This window comes from Saccopteryx bilineata, chromosome 2 (assembly GCF_036850765.1).
Source record: "Saccopteryx bilineata isolate mSacBil1 chromosome 2, mSacBil1_pri_phased_curated, whole genome shotgun sequence".
Lineage (NCBI taxonomy): Eukaryota > Metazoa > Chordata > Mammalia > Chiroptera > Emballonuridae > Saccopteryx > Saccopteryx bilineata.
In genome coordinates, this window is record NC_089491.1 from 25,108,382 (window position 1) to 25,123,526 (window position 15,145).

The following is a 15,145-nucleotide window of genomic DNA, read 5'->3' on the forward strand; positions in this document are numbered from 1 at the left end:
TGGGAACCAGTAACCTAGCCAGAAACATACAAGAGTCAAGTTTTCTCCGACTGTGCAAAACAGTGCAACATGGTACAAGCTGGTGCTTGATTTCTGAACTCCCAGGTCCAAAGCATTGACTACCACATAAGTTTGTCTGAATGCTTTTAGTCTATTACATGTGACACTCTACATGGTGCAAAGGGTTCTTCCAACGAGCCTACACATCCCATCCACTAATCTCAGTGGGTCTGTGATCTTCATACAACATCGGGTGCTTAACTCTTTTGCGAACTGGCACTGGTCCACGGACCGGACCGGCAGTTGAAAAACACTGTAATAAAAACAGAGAGACAAGCCATATAATCCTATGAACATGTTAAAATTTAACAATATGTTTTGCTTAGAGCTTCTTAGAAGTCAAAACTCAAACAGAAGCATGGTCTATTACATAGTGCTTATTTGTGAGGGCCTCACATTGTGAAAATCGAGGCAGATAGATATGGGATGGGTAGGCTGTGAGGTGCCTGCACCTGTAACTGGTAATTTGCATATCAGAGAGCTAACAGGTATGTCTTCTGTTACAGGTGATTCAACGATAGTTATGACCTCCCGATTACGTGCGTTGGGTGGAAGAATTAATAATATACGCGCCTCCGAATTACCGAAAGAGAAAACTCGATCCGAAGTCGTCTGCAGCATCCGTTTTTTAGATGGCTTGGTACAGACCTTTAAAGTTAATGTAAGTTCTCCAAATTTAATTTTTTTTTATGAGTTAGTGCCCCTAAGAAATCATTTTTTTTCTTCATCTTATATAAACCAAGAGGTAAAAACTACTTTAAAATGAAAGCTTGAGGTCTCAGCTCTTGTGTGTGGAGACCGGACTGGCAAGACCCTGAGAACTGTGCCACCTTCTCATCTCCGTCTGGAGCGTCTGTACCTCCTGCTCTGTGATGAGAGCTTGTCTGATCGTAGAGGTTACTCCCTCTGCGAAGTCTCTGTCAGCTTCCTGAGCTGGTTGCTTCCCCAGCCCCGGTGCCCTGTACGTGCCTGAGTAGAGCCCATGTCACATTGCATAAACACTACTTGTATTTACTAGGTTATCTGTGGTCCTTTAAGCTCTGAGCTCCTGGAGCACAAGAATAGTGCCGTCTCCCCTGCACATGGCACAGGGAAGGCCTGGCTTCTCCCACCTCCAGCCCACGGCAGAGGCAGGGTTAGGAATGAGGTCTCCAGCGTCCCCGGCCAGTAGTAAGAAGCATGAGCAGTGGCAGACCCTGAGTCCCTACTGCCCTGCCCCACCCTGGCTAGCATGGAGGCTCGTGACCTTTGCCTGTCTCTCCCATCGTCCGGCCAGTCCTAAAGGGATCACCACCAACCCTGGGCTGGCTGCCAGCATCTGCCCCAGCCTAGAAAGTTCAACGTGCAAGAAAAGGTGTCAGAGAAGATGGGGGATGCGAGAGAACTGGAGGGTGACAAAAGGCCACAAGAGTGTAAAGGGTAACAGAGTGACCCCGGGTCTCGTGCCCCGCCCATGAGTTGCTTTCTGCTGAGCCCAGGTTTCTATGGACCCTGATGGCAGAGCAGGCAAGGGGAGAGGGCAGTTTTCCTGAAGTCACAGCAGGTGGGTGCTTCTTTCTCCTCCCTCGACAAGGGCTAGGACAGCTGCTTGTCTCCCTTCAGGGGATAAGACCCAGGCAGATGACTAAGGATGTGAGAATTTGGGTCCTCACCTGTCAGAGAGTGACAGGACATGGACAGTAAAGAAAGATATTCCCCACTTCCTACCCAGCTCCCCCACTCTCTTTCACAGCTGCCAGGCCCCTTCTCTTAAGGTCAGGGTTCTTTTGCAGGTGGGGACGTCGTTGTAGGAGAAGGACCCACCCCAGCAAGGCACGTAATTGTCTAGTTAGATGTTTCTAGAATCAGATGAGGGTGTTAGACAGACACCTGTGACCTCCTTCTTCAGCCGGTTTGTAGGACAGCCACCCTCCAGGGCAGCACTGTCACAAAGAACTCTGTGCAGAGCCGGGGAACGTTTTGCGCTCGCAACGCCAGCACATGTGGCTGTGGCACACTTGAAATGTGGCTAGTCTACCTGATGAACCAAATTTATTTTAATTAAAATATAAAAGAGGTTTTTCTTTGTACTTTGGAGAGTGCAGCCCTTGTAACTATTTCTTCGAGGACATCAGAATCCCTAGGATGCATGTTAGAGGAAGAAACCCCTGGGTATTTTGAAACATACTCTCTGGTGGTGGGGCCTGAGAATCTGCATTTTGACTACCTCCCAAGTGATCTTGATTACATTACAGTTTGGAGAACCGCCGATTCAGGGGCCTTTTGTCAAGGTCATACATACTTTCCTTGTAAAGCAGCTGCTTTGGTTCACTGAACTTTGTCTTGCATTCTCTTCCCTTTTGACATCACCATTTATTGAATTCTGTGTTTGAACCAGCTCTGCCAAGGTCACAAGGATCTCTTCTCATTGTTGTAAACTGACAGCTTAATTTATATCTGACTCTTTGGTTCAAATTTACATTTTCAATCTGGAGCTGTTTCCCAGCCATATATCTTCTTCCTGTCAAGAACATGAATGTTTATTTAGTAGATGTTTACTGAGCACCTACTATGTGACAGGCTTTGTTCTGGGTACAAAGGATACAGCACTGATCAAAACAGAGCAGAATTGACCATAAACAAATGTATACTATGTCAGTGGTGTTATGTGCTTAGGAGAAACAAAGCAGCTTAAGAGGACAGAGAGTGTGAAGGAGGACAAAGGAATGGTGTTGTCATTTTTTAGAAGTGGTCAGGGAGGATTTCACCTAAAGGAAGTAAGGGAGAAAGTCCTGTCATTCCCTGAAGGAAGCATATTCCAAGTAGAAGAAACAGCAGTGCAAAGACCCTGAGGCAGAATCCTGATTGGTGAGCTATCCAGAATAGTATGGGGAGACCCGTGCATATGGAGGAGAGTGGCAAGAGAGATTAGAAAGACAGCAGGTGTGGGGATGGGAGGATTGTTCAGAGACTTGTAGCTCATTCTGAGGGCATTGAGTTTACTCTGAATGAGGCAGAAAGCATTGGTGGGTTTGGGCAGAGACCCAGCACGATCTGACTCGGGTGTCACTCCGGATGCTCTATTGACAGTAGACAGGGATCAAGGGCTAAGAGACTATGATAATAGTCCTGGGGAGAGATGGTAATAGTCCTGGGGAGAGATGATAATTGGACAGTGTGGTAGTGTGCAGGTGGCTGAGGAAACCAAGTCTGGAAATATTTTGAAGGTGGAGCCATTGGGACTTGCTAATGTGGAAGAAGCCTCCAGGTGGCTCTGAGGTTTTTGGCCTGAGCAGTCGACGGGATGGAGTTGCAGTTTCCAGAGATGAGAGAGGCTGTGACAGGAGCAGAGCACCAGTTCTGTTGCGACCCGAACTGCTGCGCTTGGGATGCCTGTCGTTCATCTACAAGGGAGTGTAGACGTGGTAGTAGATACACGGGTCCGCAGTTAAGAGCGTGGTGTAGTCTGGGACACATACGTGTGTGTTGCCAGGGCAGAGATGATATATCTGAAGCTATGAAACTGGATGGGACCCCCTGAGAAGTGAGTAGACCGGAGATAGGAGCGAGGCTTGATATTTAAAGGTTGGAGAGATCAGGAAGGAGCCCTAAGGGGAGGAAGGAGGAGACCAAGAGCAAGAAGAGTGTGTGAATCCCAGGTAAGGACGTGTTTAAGGAGTGACGAGCCCTGTAAACAGGAACAAGAAAGCAGCCACCCGGAGTGGTGATCGTGCACGCCTTAGAACAGAGCCTGGCGTTCAGCGGGAGCCCAGTTCTGAGTCATGAATATCTCTGTAACCGTCATGCTGCTGCCACGGCTGCTGCCCAAGCTTGCAGCCGCCTGGTCACAGTTTTGTCATGTTGAACTTGAGTGCCTGGTGGAAGTTTAAAATCTGTAGTGATTTATCTTTTCCTACTCATGGGAATGGTCTGCACTATCTCATCCAGACTTCAGCCCGGACCATCTTTTGACCAGGAGCGGATGTTATCAGGGAAGCTGACCTATACATTAGTTGTCCTTAGCTCAGCTCAGGGAGCGAGCCAGTCACCAACAGTGGCTGGTAGAGCAAAGGTGACCTCTTGTGGCATGAGGACTGAGCTGGTAGGCTTGTTCTGACTATCAATGTGTCCTTTATTCTATTTCAATTTATTTTGAGAACTGGGCGAGTTATGAAAAACACATACCGGAATATAGAAGTTAGGCGCTCCAGAGGAGAGAGGCGCAGTGTGGTGGGAACACAAAGGCTTTGGCGTTGAACGGATCCGAGTCAGGGAGTCAGACCATTTGTCAGCTGGTGGCACAGGTCATGGAGTTTCCCGGGGCCTCTGCTTATCGGCCAAGGGGGAGTTGAGCATGACTTTGCAGAATTACAGCAAAAAGGAGACATCATGTATAAAAAGTACACATCTGGCTCCTTGTAGATGTTCAATAGATTATAGTGGTTAAAATATATATAGCCCTGGCTGGTTGGCTCAGCGGTAGAGCATCGGCCCGGTGTGCAGGAGTCCCGGTTTTGATTCCCGGCCAGGGCACACAGGAGAGGTGCCCATTTGCTTCTCCACCCCTCCCCCTCTCCTTCCTCTCTGTCTCTCTCTTCCCCTCCCGCAGCGAGGCTCCATTGGAGCAAAGATGGCCCGGGCGCTAGGGATGGCTCTGTTGGCCTCTGCCTCAGGCGCTAGAATGGCTCTGGACGCAACAGAGCGATGCCCCAGAGGGGCAAAGCATCGCCCCCTGGTGGGCATGCCAGGTGGATCCTGGTTGGGCGATGCAGGAGTCTGTCTGACTGCCTCCCCGTTTCCAGCTTTGGAAAAATGAAAAATATATATATATGTGTGTGTGTGTGTGTGTATGTGTGTATGTGTGTGTGTGTGTGTGTCTGTGTGTGTGTGTGTGTGTATATATATATATATATATATATATATATATAAAGTCATGAAAATAACCATTTCAACAAGGGGAGCAGGTCACTCTGATCCGTCGAGAGAGTGGCTCCTAATTGTGGGGGAGTGAATCTCATAGTTGGGAATATGTGGACCGGGTCATGTTTTCCACACCATCGTGATTATTCCCTGGTGGTGGAGATGTCCCGGGCAGAGGAAGGGGCAGGAACAGGTCCTCGGGCAGGAAAGGGGGATGTGTTCAGGGAAAGGGCGTTTCTCGTGTTCCCACACCTCAGATCAAACAGGGTGAGGCCCTGCCAAAGCAGAGGCTGCAGGAGGGGGCCTGACAATGACCTAATGTCCTCCTCCTTGGTCACTGTGCCCTATTTTCAGGTGTGTTATCTGCACTCAGAAAAAAGTGCTGCCGTCGCTTCTTCCATAACGTGGTCTATTTCTGACTCATAGTGTCCTTAATAGTTTGGCTCAAAGGATTCCTGAGGAGGCAGCCGGTCCAAGTAGAATGTGCAGTTTCCCGCCCCTGTGCCTTTGTGCCGGGCTACCTCCTTGAAATGTCTTTTCTCAACACCTTTACCCGGAGGAAAGGCGTGTCAGCCCTGTCATCCTCCCAGACCCAGATCAGGGTTGCGTCCGCTTGTCCCCAGGTCGGGCCCAGGTCAGGGGTTGCGTCTGCTTGTCCTCAGGTTGAGTTGAATGTTTGTGCTGTCATCTTATGTGTTCACTGTGCCCTGAGTGTTTCACTGACAGCATCTGACACACTATGTGCCGGTCACTGCTTCCACGGCTGGCCTCTCAGGGAGGGCAAGGGAAGGACACTTGCTGTGGCTCTGTCCCCGTGCCCAGCATTACGCCGGCCCCGTCAGCTCTGAGTGGTGATGGTGGCTGAGTCCTGCTCTGGATGTGAAGTGTGGTTGACATGTCCTCACTGGTTTCTCACTTCAGATGACGAGGAGCAGCGAGGCAGATAATCCCCCAAGGTGTCACATGCCACATCACTTTGAGGGTATTTTGGGTGCCATTTGAGTACCCTTAACCCTCTTCCTTCACGTGATTAGTAGAGAGTTTCTTCTCCCCTGCACACACGCCCATGCCTCCCGAGGAGCCAGCGGAAGCCCGTGTGGGATTAGCGGAGCGCTGGGGATAATCCATGGGCAGGCGCGGGGCGCCCGCCCTCACTCAGGGCCGAGTCTCCCAGTTCAGCCATTACCACTTGGGAATCTCAGCGAAGGGGAAGCAAGACGTCTTACAGAAATAAACTCTACCGTCTCATCTCGAGGCATTTTTGTGTCGATTTTTCTTAGCCCTGCTTCCCGTATGTGCTATGTGGCTTCTTAACTTGAAATTTCTGAAAGCGTTTTCCATGTGGGATGTGTGCGCACATAAAATCTCTCTGAATGTTTTAGTTCCTTTTCCCCTACAATAAAGATTTTTGAACCACCAGTTTTTTTATGTTGTTGTTGTTGTTTTTAAAGATTGTATTTATTGATTTTAGAGAGAGAAGGGGGGGAGGAGCGGGAAGCAACAACTCGTAGTAGTTGCTTCTCATACGTGCCTTGACCGGGCAAGCCCTGGGTTTCGAACCGGCGACCTCAGCATTCCAGGTTGACGCTTTATCCACCGCACCACCACAGGTCAAGCCACCAGTTTTCTTAGTTTGTTTAAAAATTTTGCCCACTTGACACCTTTTTTTCCCCCAGAAACAAGATACCGGTCAGGTTCTTCTGGATTTGGCGTACAACCACTTGTGCGTGACCGAAAAGGAGTATTTTGGTTTGCAGCATGGTGACGAATCCGTGGATTCTCCCGTGAGTACCATCCCTTTAAGATTTGCTGGACTTCTGCATGGTTTGGTGTTATATCTCATGTTTTCTTGCCTAGCAGAGATGGCTGGAATCAAGCAAACCCATCAGAAAGCAACTGAAAGGTGAGTGTGACCTTCTCATTTCACTTGAACACTCGGTATTAATGTATTCATGGCCCAGTTCTCTCCTCCAGTCATCAGTGTGCCTGTGACCTCTGGTACCTGGAGTCCAGGTGGCTCAGGCCATGTGAGTGAGCCGACTTCTCCCTGTCTGACTTCTGAGTTAGCAGACATGCTTCCCGACATGCAGCCCCTAAGGGTCTTCACCAGCTGTGAGCAAGTCAGGGAAAGAAGGCAGCCAAGAGCTAGGGAACCCACTTTCTCTTTACAAGGGAAGGAGGATGGCCTTTCTTAGTCCAGTGTGCGAGGCAGGGTAGGAAAGAGAGACAGACACACACACCTGTAGTCCTCTACAACAGGACAGTTCTAGTCACTGGAAACCAAAGCATAGCTAGGTGACGTCACGAATACGACGTACAGCTCGTCCACCATGAGCGAGCGGGTCCCAGTGCAGGTTGACTCCCGCTAGCTGGACTTTCTGGCAGCACGCTCTGTTCCTCCTTCGCACCCCATGCCCCCGGCAGGCCTGATGACGTGCTGTGGCACACGCTTCTCTGTGCCCTCCCTCATTCTGTGCCCTCTGTTGGGAATCCCTTTCCTCCTGCTTCCCTGTATCTAAATCTTGCCGTTGCTGTCCCTAGCACACGTTACGACTCCGTCACCCTCCCTTAACATTTCTCCTTATCTGCTTCATGCCTCGGAATACTCCTCCATCTCATAGCTGTCTGCCTTTATCTTTCCCAAGGGGCTTGCAGTTTCTCAAGGGGTGGTTCTTGTCAATCCTCTGTGCACTCCCTGGAGGTGGCCAATGAGTGGTTGAGGGGTGAAGGCAAGTGTATTTGTACACAAAAGCGTGTACACACAAATGCCACATCCTAGCGCCCAGATGGGAAGGAGTAGAAACAAGTCACCCTGACCCTGACCCCGCTGCTGCTGTCACCTGGAGCCAGAGCCTCAGAGTTCTTACCCGCCATGAGTCGTGTCCTTGGCATTCAGAAGTACCCACAAGGAGTCACAGAGCCTTTGTGCAGATAACTACCAGCTCCATTGAATTCACAAAGGAATAAGTGTACCCAGGCACAGATAGGTGTCATTCATTCTCTCATGAACACGTTTATTCAGCTAATGTATCCCGAGTTCAGACTTTGGCAAGATACTGGGCTCAGCTCTGGGAATCAGACTCAAATCAAGATTTGGGCCATGCCCTAAAGTAGCTCACAGCCAAATATGGGGACTTTAACAAGGGGAGAAACAATTGTGGGATACTTTGGAGAACCTGGTAGAATGTTCTGGGTGCACAGAGGAGGATGAGAAAGACTTGGAGGCATGTCTGAAACACACAGTGTCAATGCACAGATGGGGGAAGGGTGACGAAAGGGCATCCCAAGGCTGTGGGTGGGCTTTGCCATCGGATGTGCAGGTGGTCAACCTGCACCCAGAGTTACAGCACCACCCAGTCCGGTGCCCAGGCCCCTGTACGGAAGAATATTCATAGGTGCACACACACCAGTTCAAGTCTCTGACATAAGCCAGAGATACAGAGATGACACTAAAGAGAGGGAAGCGTGGAGCCCCAAATGAACTAAGGTGGAGGAGGGGAGTGAGGGGAGCCCGGTGCAGAAGGCTTGAGTTTCAGAGCGCAGGCCAGCGCTGAGCACTTAGATGGGGCCGGTGAATATTTACTGAGTAATGGAGAGGGGTAAGATTGACATTAAGGACACGATCTTAGCAACACAACCTGATACTCTCATCTTGCTACGTCTAGCGAAAGAAAGGGGGTTATTTTACACATTCGAGCAGATGGACTCTTGATATTGTTGCATAAAGTTATATTTGAGTATGTTAATTATGTAATATTGCTAGTAATTTAATCACTGTTGGAATTCACTTTGCATTAAAAGCATGGCATGTTTTCTGGTATAAAAATGTGTTTGAAGTATGGCATAGCAGAACCAGAAGCCCCAGGGCTATAATTCTGGTTTTGTGATCAGTTGTGTGACCCAAGGCAAGTCACATCTCTAAGCCTGTTTGCTGGCTTATACTTAAAGGGTGCTATCAGTTAGCAGCCTACCCTAGCCTACTCAGGGTCTGGTGGTGGCACAATCAGGAATGTACATGAAAATGTCTGAAAAGCATTAAGTCACTATATGCATGGGTCATAGTATTCCTCTGTGAATTTTGTGTAATATGCCGATGTAAGGATTTTATAAATTCCTACTGTTGATGATGGAGTGCAGTGTTTGACCACGGCCCTGTGTTAAACACGGGAGAGAAAGTAGATGATGCCTCATTCTTTGCTGGGGTTGCAAAAGCGTTTGACGTCTTGTGGACCGTGGAGATTTCTGACCAGTCCCTTCACATATGCACTTCTTTTTTTTTTATTCTCTCAAAGTTAATACTTTTATTGATGAAAAAGCGGTGGTCTAGTGAAAAATGCATCACTTATGGGAGAGCAGCAGCTTACATACATTGACTTTTTCAAAGGGAAAACTTAATTTGTTTTTGAAAAATGTTGTAGGAGGTTACCCCAGTACCCTGCATTTTCGAGTAAGATTTTTTATACCTGATCCCAACACACTGCAGCAAGAACAAACCAGGTAATAACATTTTTTTTAAGTTTTCTATGTAGTATATAAAAATGAGTAATCACTAAAAATGTATTCTTTTATTTTATAGCTGTGGCCAAATACTTCCTTTGGGTATAACTGTACCAACAATTACAATCCAAGTTAAAATTGGGGTACACAGATTGGCACTTGAGTCGGCCAATTCGTTTTCAGGCCTGGGCCTGCCTCTCTCCCCTCCTGATTTGGTGTAATTCCCAGCTCCCTCCCTCCCACCCACCTCCTTCTGCCTCCCCCACCCACCCAGGCTCTCTGCTTGTTGAGCTCCTGTGTTCAAAGAGGAAGTTCCCTTTCCATGAATGCAGGCAAGGTTTGGAAGAGGAGTTTGTAGAGCAGTCATCGACAGACCCAGTAGCATGGTACCTCTGACGGCTAGAACTGAGGCTCTTTAGGATCACAGGAGGTCTCCAAACTGAGAGTTCTCTAGCAGCTCCCCAGATGGTAGGAGCCAGACAGGAGGGCGAGCTGGGTCAGCTTCTCTCCTCCCTGAAGCAGCCAGTGTGAACCAGATAGGGGAAAGAGGGCCCGGATAGGGTTGTTTACCCCCCAGGGCTTGGTGTCTGGCCACAGTTCTTTGCCGGCAGGGCACGTGGGTTTTCTGGATGGGGAACGGTGTTTGGAGTGGGGAGGGCGGGTTTTCTGGGTGGGGAACGGTGTTTGGAGTGGGGAGGGCGGGTTTTCTGGGTGGGGAACGGTGTTTGGAGCGGGGAGGGCGAGCGCAGGAAAGTTGTTGCTGTTTGAACAGGTACTAGGCAAACTCAGTTATGCCTCTGCTTTCCCCCCAGGGCAGTGTTAAGCCCTTCTTTATTGATACTTTGATTTTTCCTAGGAAGGGAAACTCTTCTACCAGGAAAAGCAATGAATGGATGTTCAGGAATATTGAATTATATTCTGTGCTCTTTGTGGCCAGGAGACTACCACCAAGAAGTCCATGTTAACTCAGACATAAAATGCTGTCTTGTTGTTTCTTTTTTTCTTTCTTTTTTTAATGGTAGTCACATGATAACATTTTAACTATTAATATGTTTAAAGGCCAAATATTAGTCTATTACTCTGTTTTGCCTTTTTTGTGTACCTCTTCCCTCAACAACAGGAGACTTTGGGGATTTGACTGTTTACCATGAAGTTAAATTTTAAGCCAGTGTAAGAGTTGTTCGTCATGACCTCATTGGGCAGCTGTGGGCAGTGCCCAGGTGGTTTGAGTTTCTCCCCACACTGGCCCTTTACTGTGGTGGGCTAGGGGTAGTGTAGTAACACTCAGCCAGTCAGTCCACTCATAAGCCCATGCACACAGAATGGTGAGGTTGTCTTTAAGAATATGTGTTTGAAATGACCCCAGGCCATTACTGAATATCAAGTTCTATTCAAGGAATGCTTTAAAAATGGCATAATGGAATACACATACACACTGCTCACAAAAATTAGGGGATATTTCAAAATGAATATGAAGCAAAAAAACATTCTCTAAGCCCTGGCCGGTTGGCTCAGCGGTAGAGCGTCAGCCTAGCGTGCGGAGGACCCGGGTTCGATTCCCGGCCAGGGCACACAGGAGAAGCGCCCATTTGCTTCTCCACCCCTCCGCCGCGCTTTCCTCTCTGTCTCTCTCTTCCCCTCCCGCAGCCAAGGCTCCATTGGAGCAAAGATGGCCCGGGCGCTGGGGATGGCTCTGTGGCCTCTGCCTCAGGTGCTAGAGTGGCTCTGGTCGCAACATGGCGACGCCCAGGATGGGCAGAGCATCGCCCCCTGGTGGGCAGAGCGTCGCCCCTGGTGGGCGTGCCGGGTGGATCCCGGTCGGGCGCATGCGGGAGTCTGTCTGACTGTCTCTCCCTGTTTCCAGCTTCAGAAAAATGAAAAGGAAAAAAAAAAAACAAAACATTCTCTAATTTTTGTGAGTGGTATATAATGTGTTTGTATATACATGAGTACAGTGGGTTTAAATCACAGCCCCATGGTAAAAATATTTTTGATTTATTACACAGGTATATCTAAATTACTGAAGCAAACGTTTCATAAAACAACAGCAAATGTGAGAGTACTCTGACATGTTCTGCTCTTCTTTTTCCTTTCAAAATGCCACTTGGGGCCCATTAAATTGATTTTACTACTAACGAATGGGTCCTAAGCCCAAGTGCAAACCACCCTGTCTTCTCCTGTGATGCTCTCCAAAGACAGCCAGAACCCGAGTGGGAGGGATGGCTGGGCCCGCCTGATCCAGGAGTCCTGATCCAGGAGTCCTGATCCAGGAGTCCCGCTCCAGCACCCTTCATGGTCACCGGACGTTCACCTCCATGCCCCCGTGGCAAAGAGCTCACTCCTTCCTCGGGCCAACAGCATCTTCCCGCTCGGCCTCCCTGACATTGGAGGGAAACGTAGGAACTTCAGGATAGATGGAAGACTTGGAAAGAAAGCCAGGTCTGCCTTCAGATCTGCCACCAGCTGTCGTGAGAGAGGGGGAGTTAGATGTGCTTGGTGCTAGAGCTATGGCCAGTGGGTCGAGGCTACAGAGGAGCAGGTTTGGGCTCCAGATGAGTAATAGACTAATTTTTGTTTCTGCCTAACTGCCTCCTAAAATTCTTTAGTTCAAGACTGATACTCAGCCTCACCACCCCACCTCCCATCTTAAGATTGGCGGCCCCCAGTGTGCTGTTGAGCATAGCCGTCGCCTACTAGTATTTGGGCACCAAATTTCTATTTGATGCAGCAGGAGCCGCAGCAGCAGCCACCCTGGGGCTCCTACAGACCTGGGCCAGGCTTCCACCGTTACTTTACTCACGGGCGCATGCGCGTGTATGTGTTTTGCTTGTTTGTTTGTTTTTTGTTTTTACTTAAATGAAGAGTTTTACCTGTGCTCCTGGCACATAGTATTTTATGAAATGCTATAGCTTGTCCAAAAGTTAAGTTCCCTTCTGGAAATTCAGCTCTTAAGAGTCAAAGGAGTGCAGAGGTCGTATTTGTTGTTGTCTGAGGATCTAGGCAGGGAGGCATTCATTGCTTCTCCCCATAGCTGAGGTCATGGGGTAGGGTGATGGATGGTTGCATTTCTGAAGACAGGCACGCCAAGCCTCTCTCCTAAATGTCTTCCCTGTGTTCTGACTGCTAAATAAATGTCTCCTTGACGGTGAGCCTGCACAGCTGCTGTTTCTGATAAATTTAGATCATTCTGAACAGAATTTCATTTACTGGCAAACTCAAAATGAAGATGTCTAGGTGTGCTAGGTTTGGGCCTCATCCCACTCTTTTGATCTCTTCATGACGATGTCGTGGGACTTACTCAGAAGCTTTGCTGAATGTACGACAAGGTAGCATTGGGCGAACGGGAGATCCAGGTGCATGTTCTCGTTTGTATCCCTAGGAAGTTACTCCAATTAGCTGGGCTCGTCAGTGAAAGCCCAGATTTTACCATTGGATTATCTCTAATTCTCTCCCTCCTCTTCTGTCTCTCAGTAGCATTGTAGGAGGAGAGAACACTTAATTCTGGTTGAATGTCAGCTTGGATAAACAGAAACAAAAGGACCGATTATGTTCTCCTAGGTGGAAAGGTAGAGATTCCGATATGGAATAAATGGGAATCAGCAAATCTGTTACACTCTCTCGATGTTGGTCTTCAACCCATTAAGGGTGGCTGATGATAATTAGGGTCAAAGTAATCATATCAGAGTTAGGGAATTGACCCTGTTTTATTCATTAGACACATAATAAATTTGTAGCAGTCAGATTTTTTTCATGGCATAAGTGTCCAGGTTAAAATAAGACATAACTGACCCCATATTACCTATCTGAACATGAGTTTCCTCATCTGTAAAGGACAGAGGTCATGGTGTCTACCTCATAGAGTTATTGTGAGGCTGGAATGAGGCAATAAGTTATAAAATACCATGCACATGGCCCGGAACTGTGCAGATAGGAAGTTGTAATACTGTGCGAAGCATTCACGTCTCAAAATACCAGCACCTTAACCTTTAAACATACATTTGAAAGAGTAATGAGAATGATGTCTAAATTGCCAAAATTATCTCTGTCCTGCCCCCCCCCCCGGACAGATCTGCGTCTGTATTATATTTCAAGAAGTTTCACTTTTGTCATCTTGGCCAGACACTGGAATGTCTATCCCACTGGAGTCCAGGTTTTAAAAAAGAGTGGAAGCTAGGGGCCAAGTGTCACAGGAATGCCACATCCCTATATATAACGCTCTCCAGGGCCCTCCCAGCCTGCACAGCGCCAGGGACACCGTCTATCCCCGTTACCTGGACGGAGGACAGACCCACAGGATGATGAGGGTGCTGTGACAACTCAGTGAGCTCTCTCTGCCCACAAGTCAGGTCCTAGAGTTTCTCTGAAGTGACATTGCTCACGAAGAAGTGCAGAGTCCGCGTGGAGGTCCTGGCCTCCTCTAGCTGACTGTTAGGCTCTTGCGGAAGCACCCACATTTCCTGGGACAGAGGAGGAAACCCCGCTGGGTGTTTGCTCCCCAGCCAAGGGGATGTATTCACGGGCCCTCCCCTCCTTGGCCGCTGCAGGCAAAGGGTGCGTGGCTGTGCAAAGCCCACGTTTAGAACAGCGGCCCTTCAAGTGTCTTGGTGCTCTCAGACACCCCACGTTTGAGGAGGTCCAGGCTGAGGGTGGGGCGCTCCCTGACCAGCTGCTCCACCTCGTCCATCCCTGCTCAGCCACCCCTCGGACAGCATGTGGCCAGGAGGCCCTCCCAGCCAATCAAGACAGGCAGCCACATGAGCCATGATTGCTAAAGGGGCAGGTTTGAAATGTGCCAAGTGGTACTTGAAGCTTTAGACAAAAATGTGCTTTTATGTATTTTGTTTTTTCAAATGTGTAAGTCTTACCCTTGACACCTCAAGCTCATGTATTTACTTGCTCATTTCACTTGGAGCATGATGAATTAATGAAAATCATTGTTTCTTAGGCATTTGTATTTCTTACAACTGAAGATGGATATATGCGAAGGCAGGTAATGAGAATTCTACATTCCTCTTTCCCTGTCAGTTGCCAGACTAGCAAAATCCCTGGTTCTAATCGAATGGACACGCACCCCTGGTAACAACTCTACATGGAAACAGAGGATGGGGTGTTGAAATGTCCTGTGGGGCGTTATGCTTTGGACATCTGGGTTCAGCTCGGTTCTGGTTTAGAGAGGCTAAGGACGCATAACATTCATTTCACATTGTTCCTCTTTTATTGTAAAAGGGACAGTTATCTTTCTGGTAAAGACCTGAGAAATTTTAAAGGGAGGGCGGGAGAGGCCCAGCGTATAAAATGGACTTCCTTCAGGCAGGCAGGTCAGGCCCAATTTAGGTCTACTTCGGAGCTCCTCGGTCCCTGTGGATGATTCTCTTCCTCTCTGGACTCTTCTTGTTCAAGGACATGAGCACCTTGATGGGCTTTAGCACTTCCTGTGTGGCAGGGCCGTCTCGGTGGCCAGGGATTCATCTGCAGATGGGAAATGCCAAGCCAGGGGTCCCTGAGCTGCCTCCTCCACACCCTGAGTTTCTTCTACGGAAGAAAGCCCCACCAGCAGACTGGTGGGGACAGCCACATCTTATTCCCACTGTCCTCGTTCCCTCTTCCCTCCCGTCAGTTTAATTCCACTAAAGGAGAGCCTTCAGAAGCTTTCATAAGGGAGCTGGCAGGCTGGTGAGGGAAGTGAGCC

The 15,145-nt window shown here is 48.6% G+C and overlaps 1 protein-coding gene across 9 annotated transcripts in view; it reads left to right on the forward strand.

The window, feature by feature from the left end:
* Positions 1–15,145, forward strand: part of PTPN3 (protein tyrosine phosphatase non-receptor type 3) — a 111,924-nt gene that overhangs the window by 33,896 nt on the left and 62,883 nt on the right. For 7 of the 9 annotated variants that reach the window (XM_066256564.1, XM_066256560.1, XM_066256562.1 and 4 more), the window contains 5 exons: positions 567–721; positions 6,636–6,743; positions 6,820–6,862; positions 9,378–9,456; positions 14,402–14,446. In XM_066256564.1, coding sequence (XP_066112661.1) covers positions 584–721; positions 6,636–6,743; positions 6,820–6,862; positions 9,378–9,456; positions 14,402–14,446 — 413 coding nt within the window. In that variant the 5' untranslated portion in view covers positions 567–583. Of the gene's footprint in view, positions 1–550; positions 722–6,635; positions 6,744–6,819; positions 6,863–9,377; positions 9,457–14,401; positions 14,447–15,145 lie in introns of those variants that run through there. The other 2 variants (XM_066256559.1, XM_066256568.1) reach the window with 2 other exon arrangements.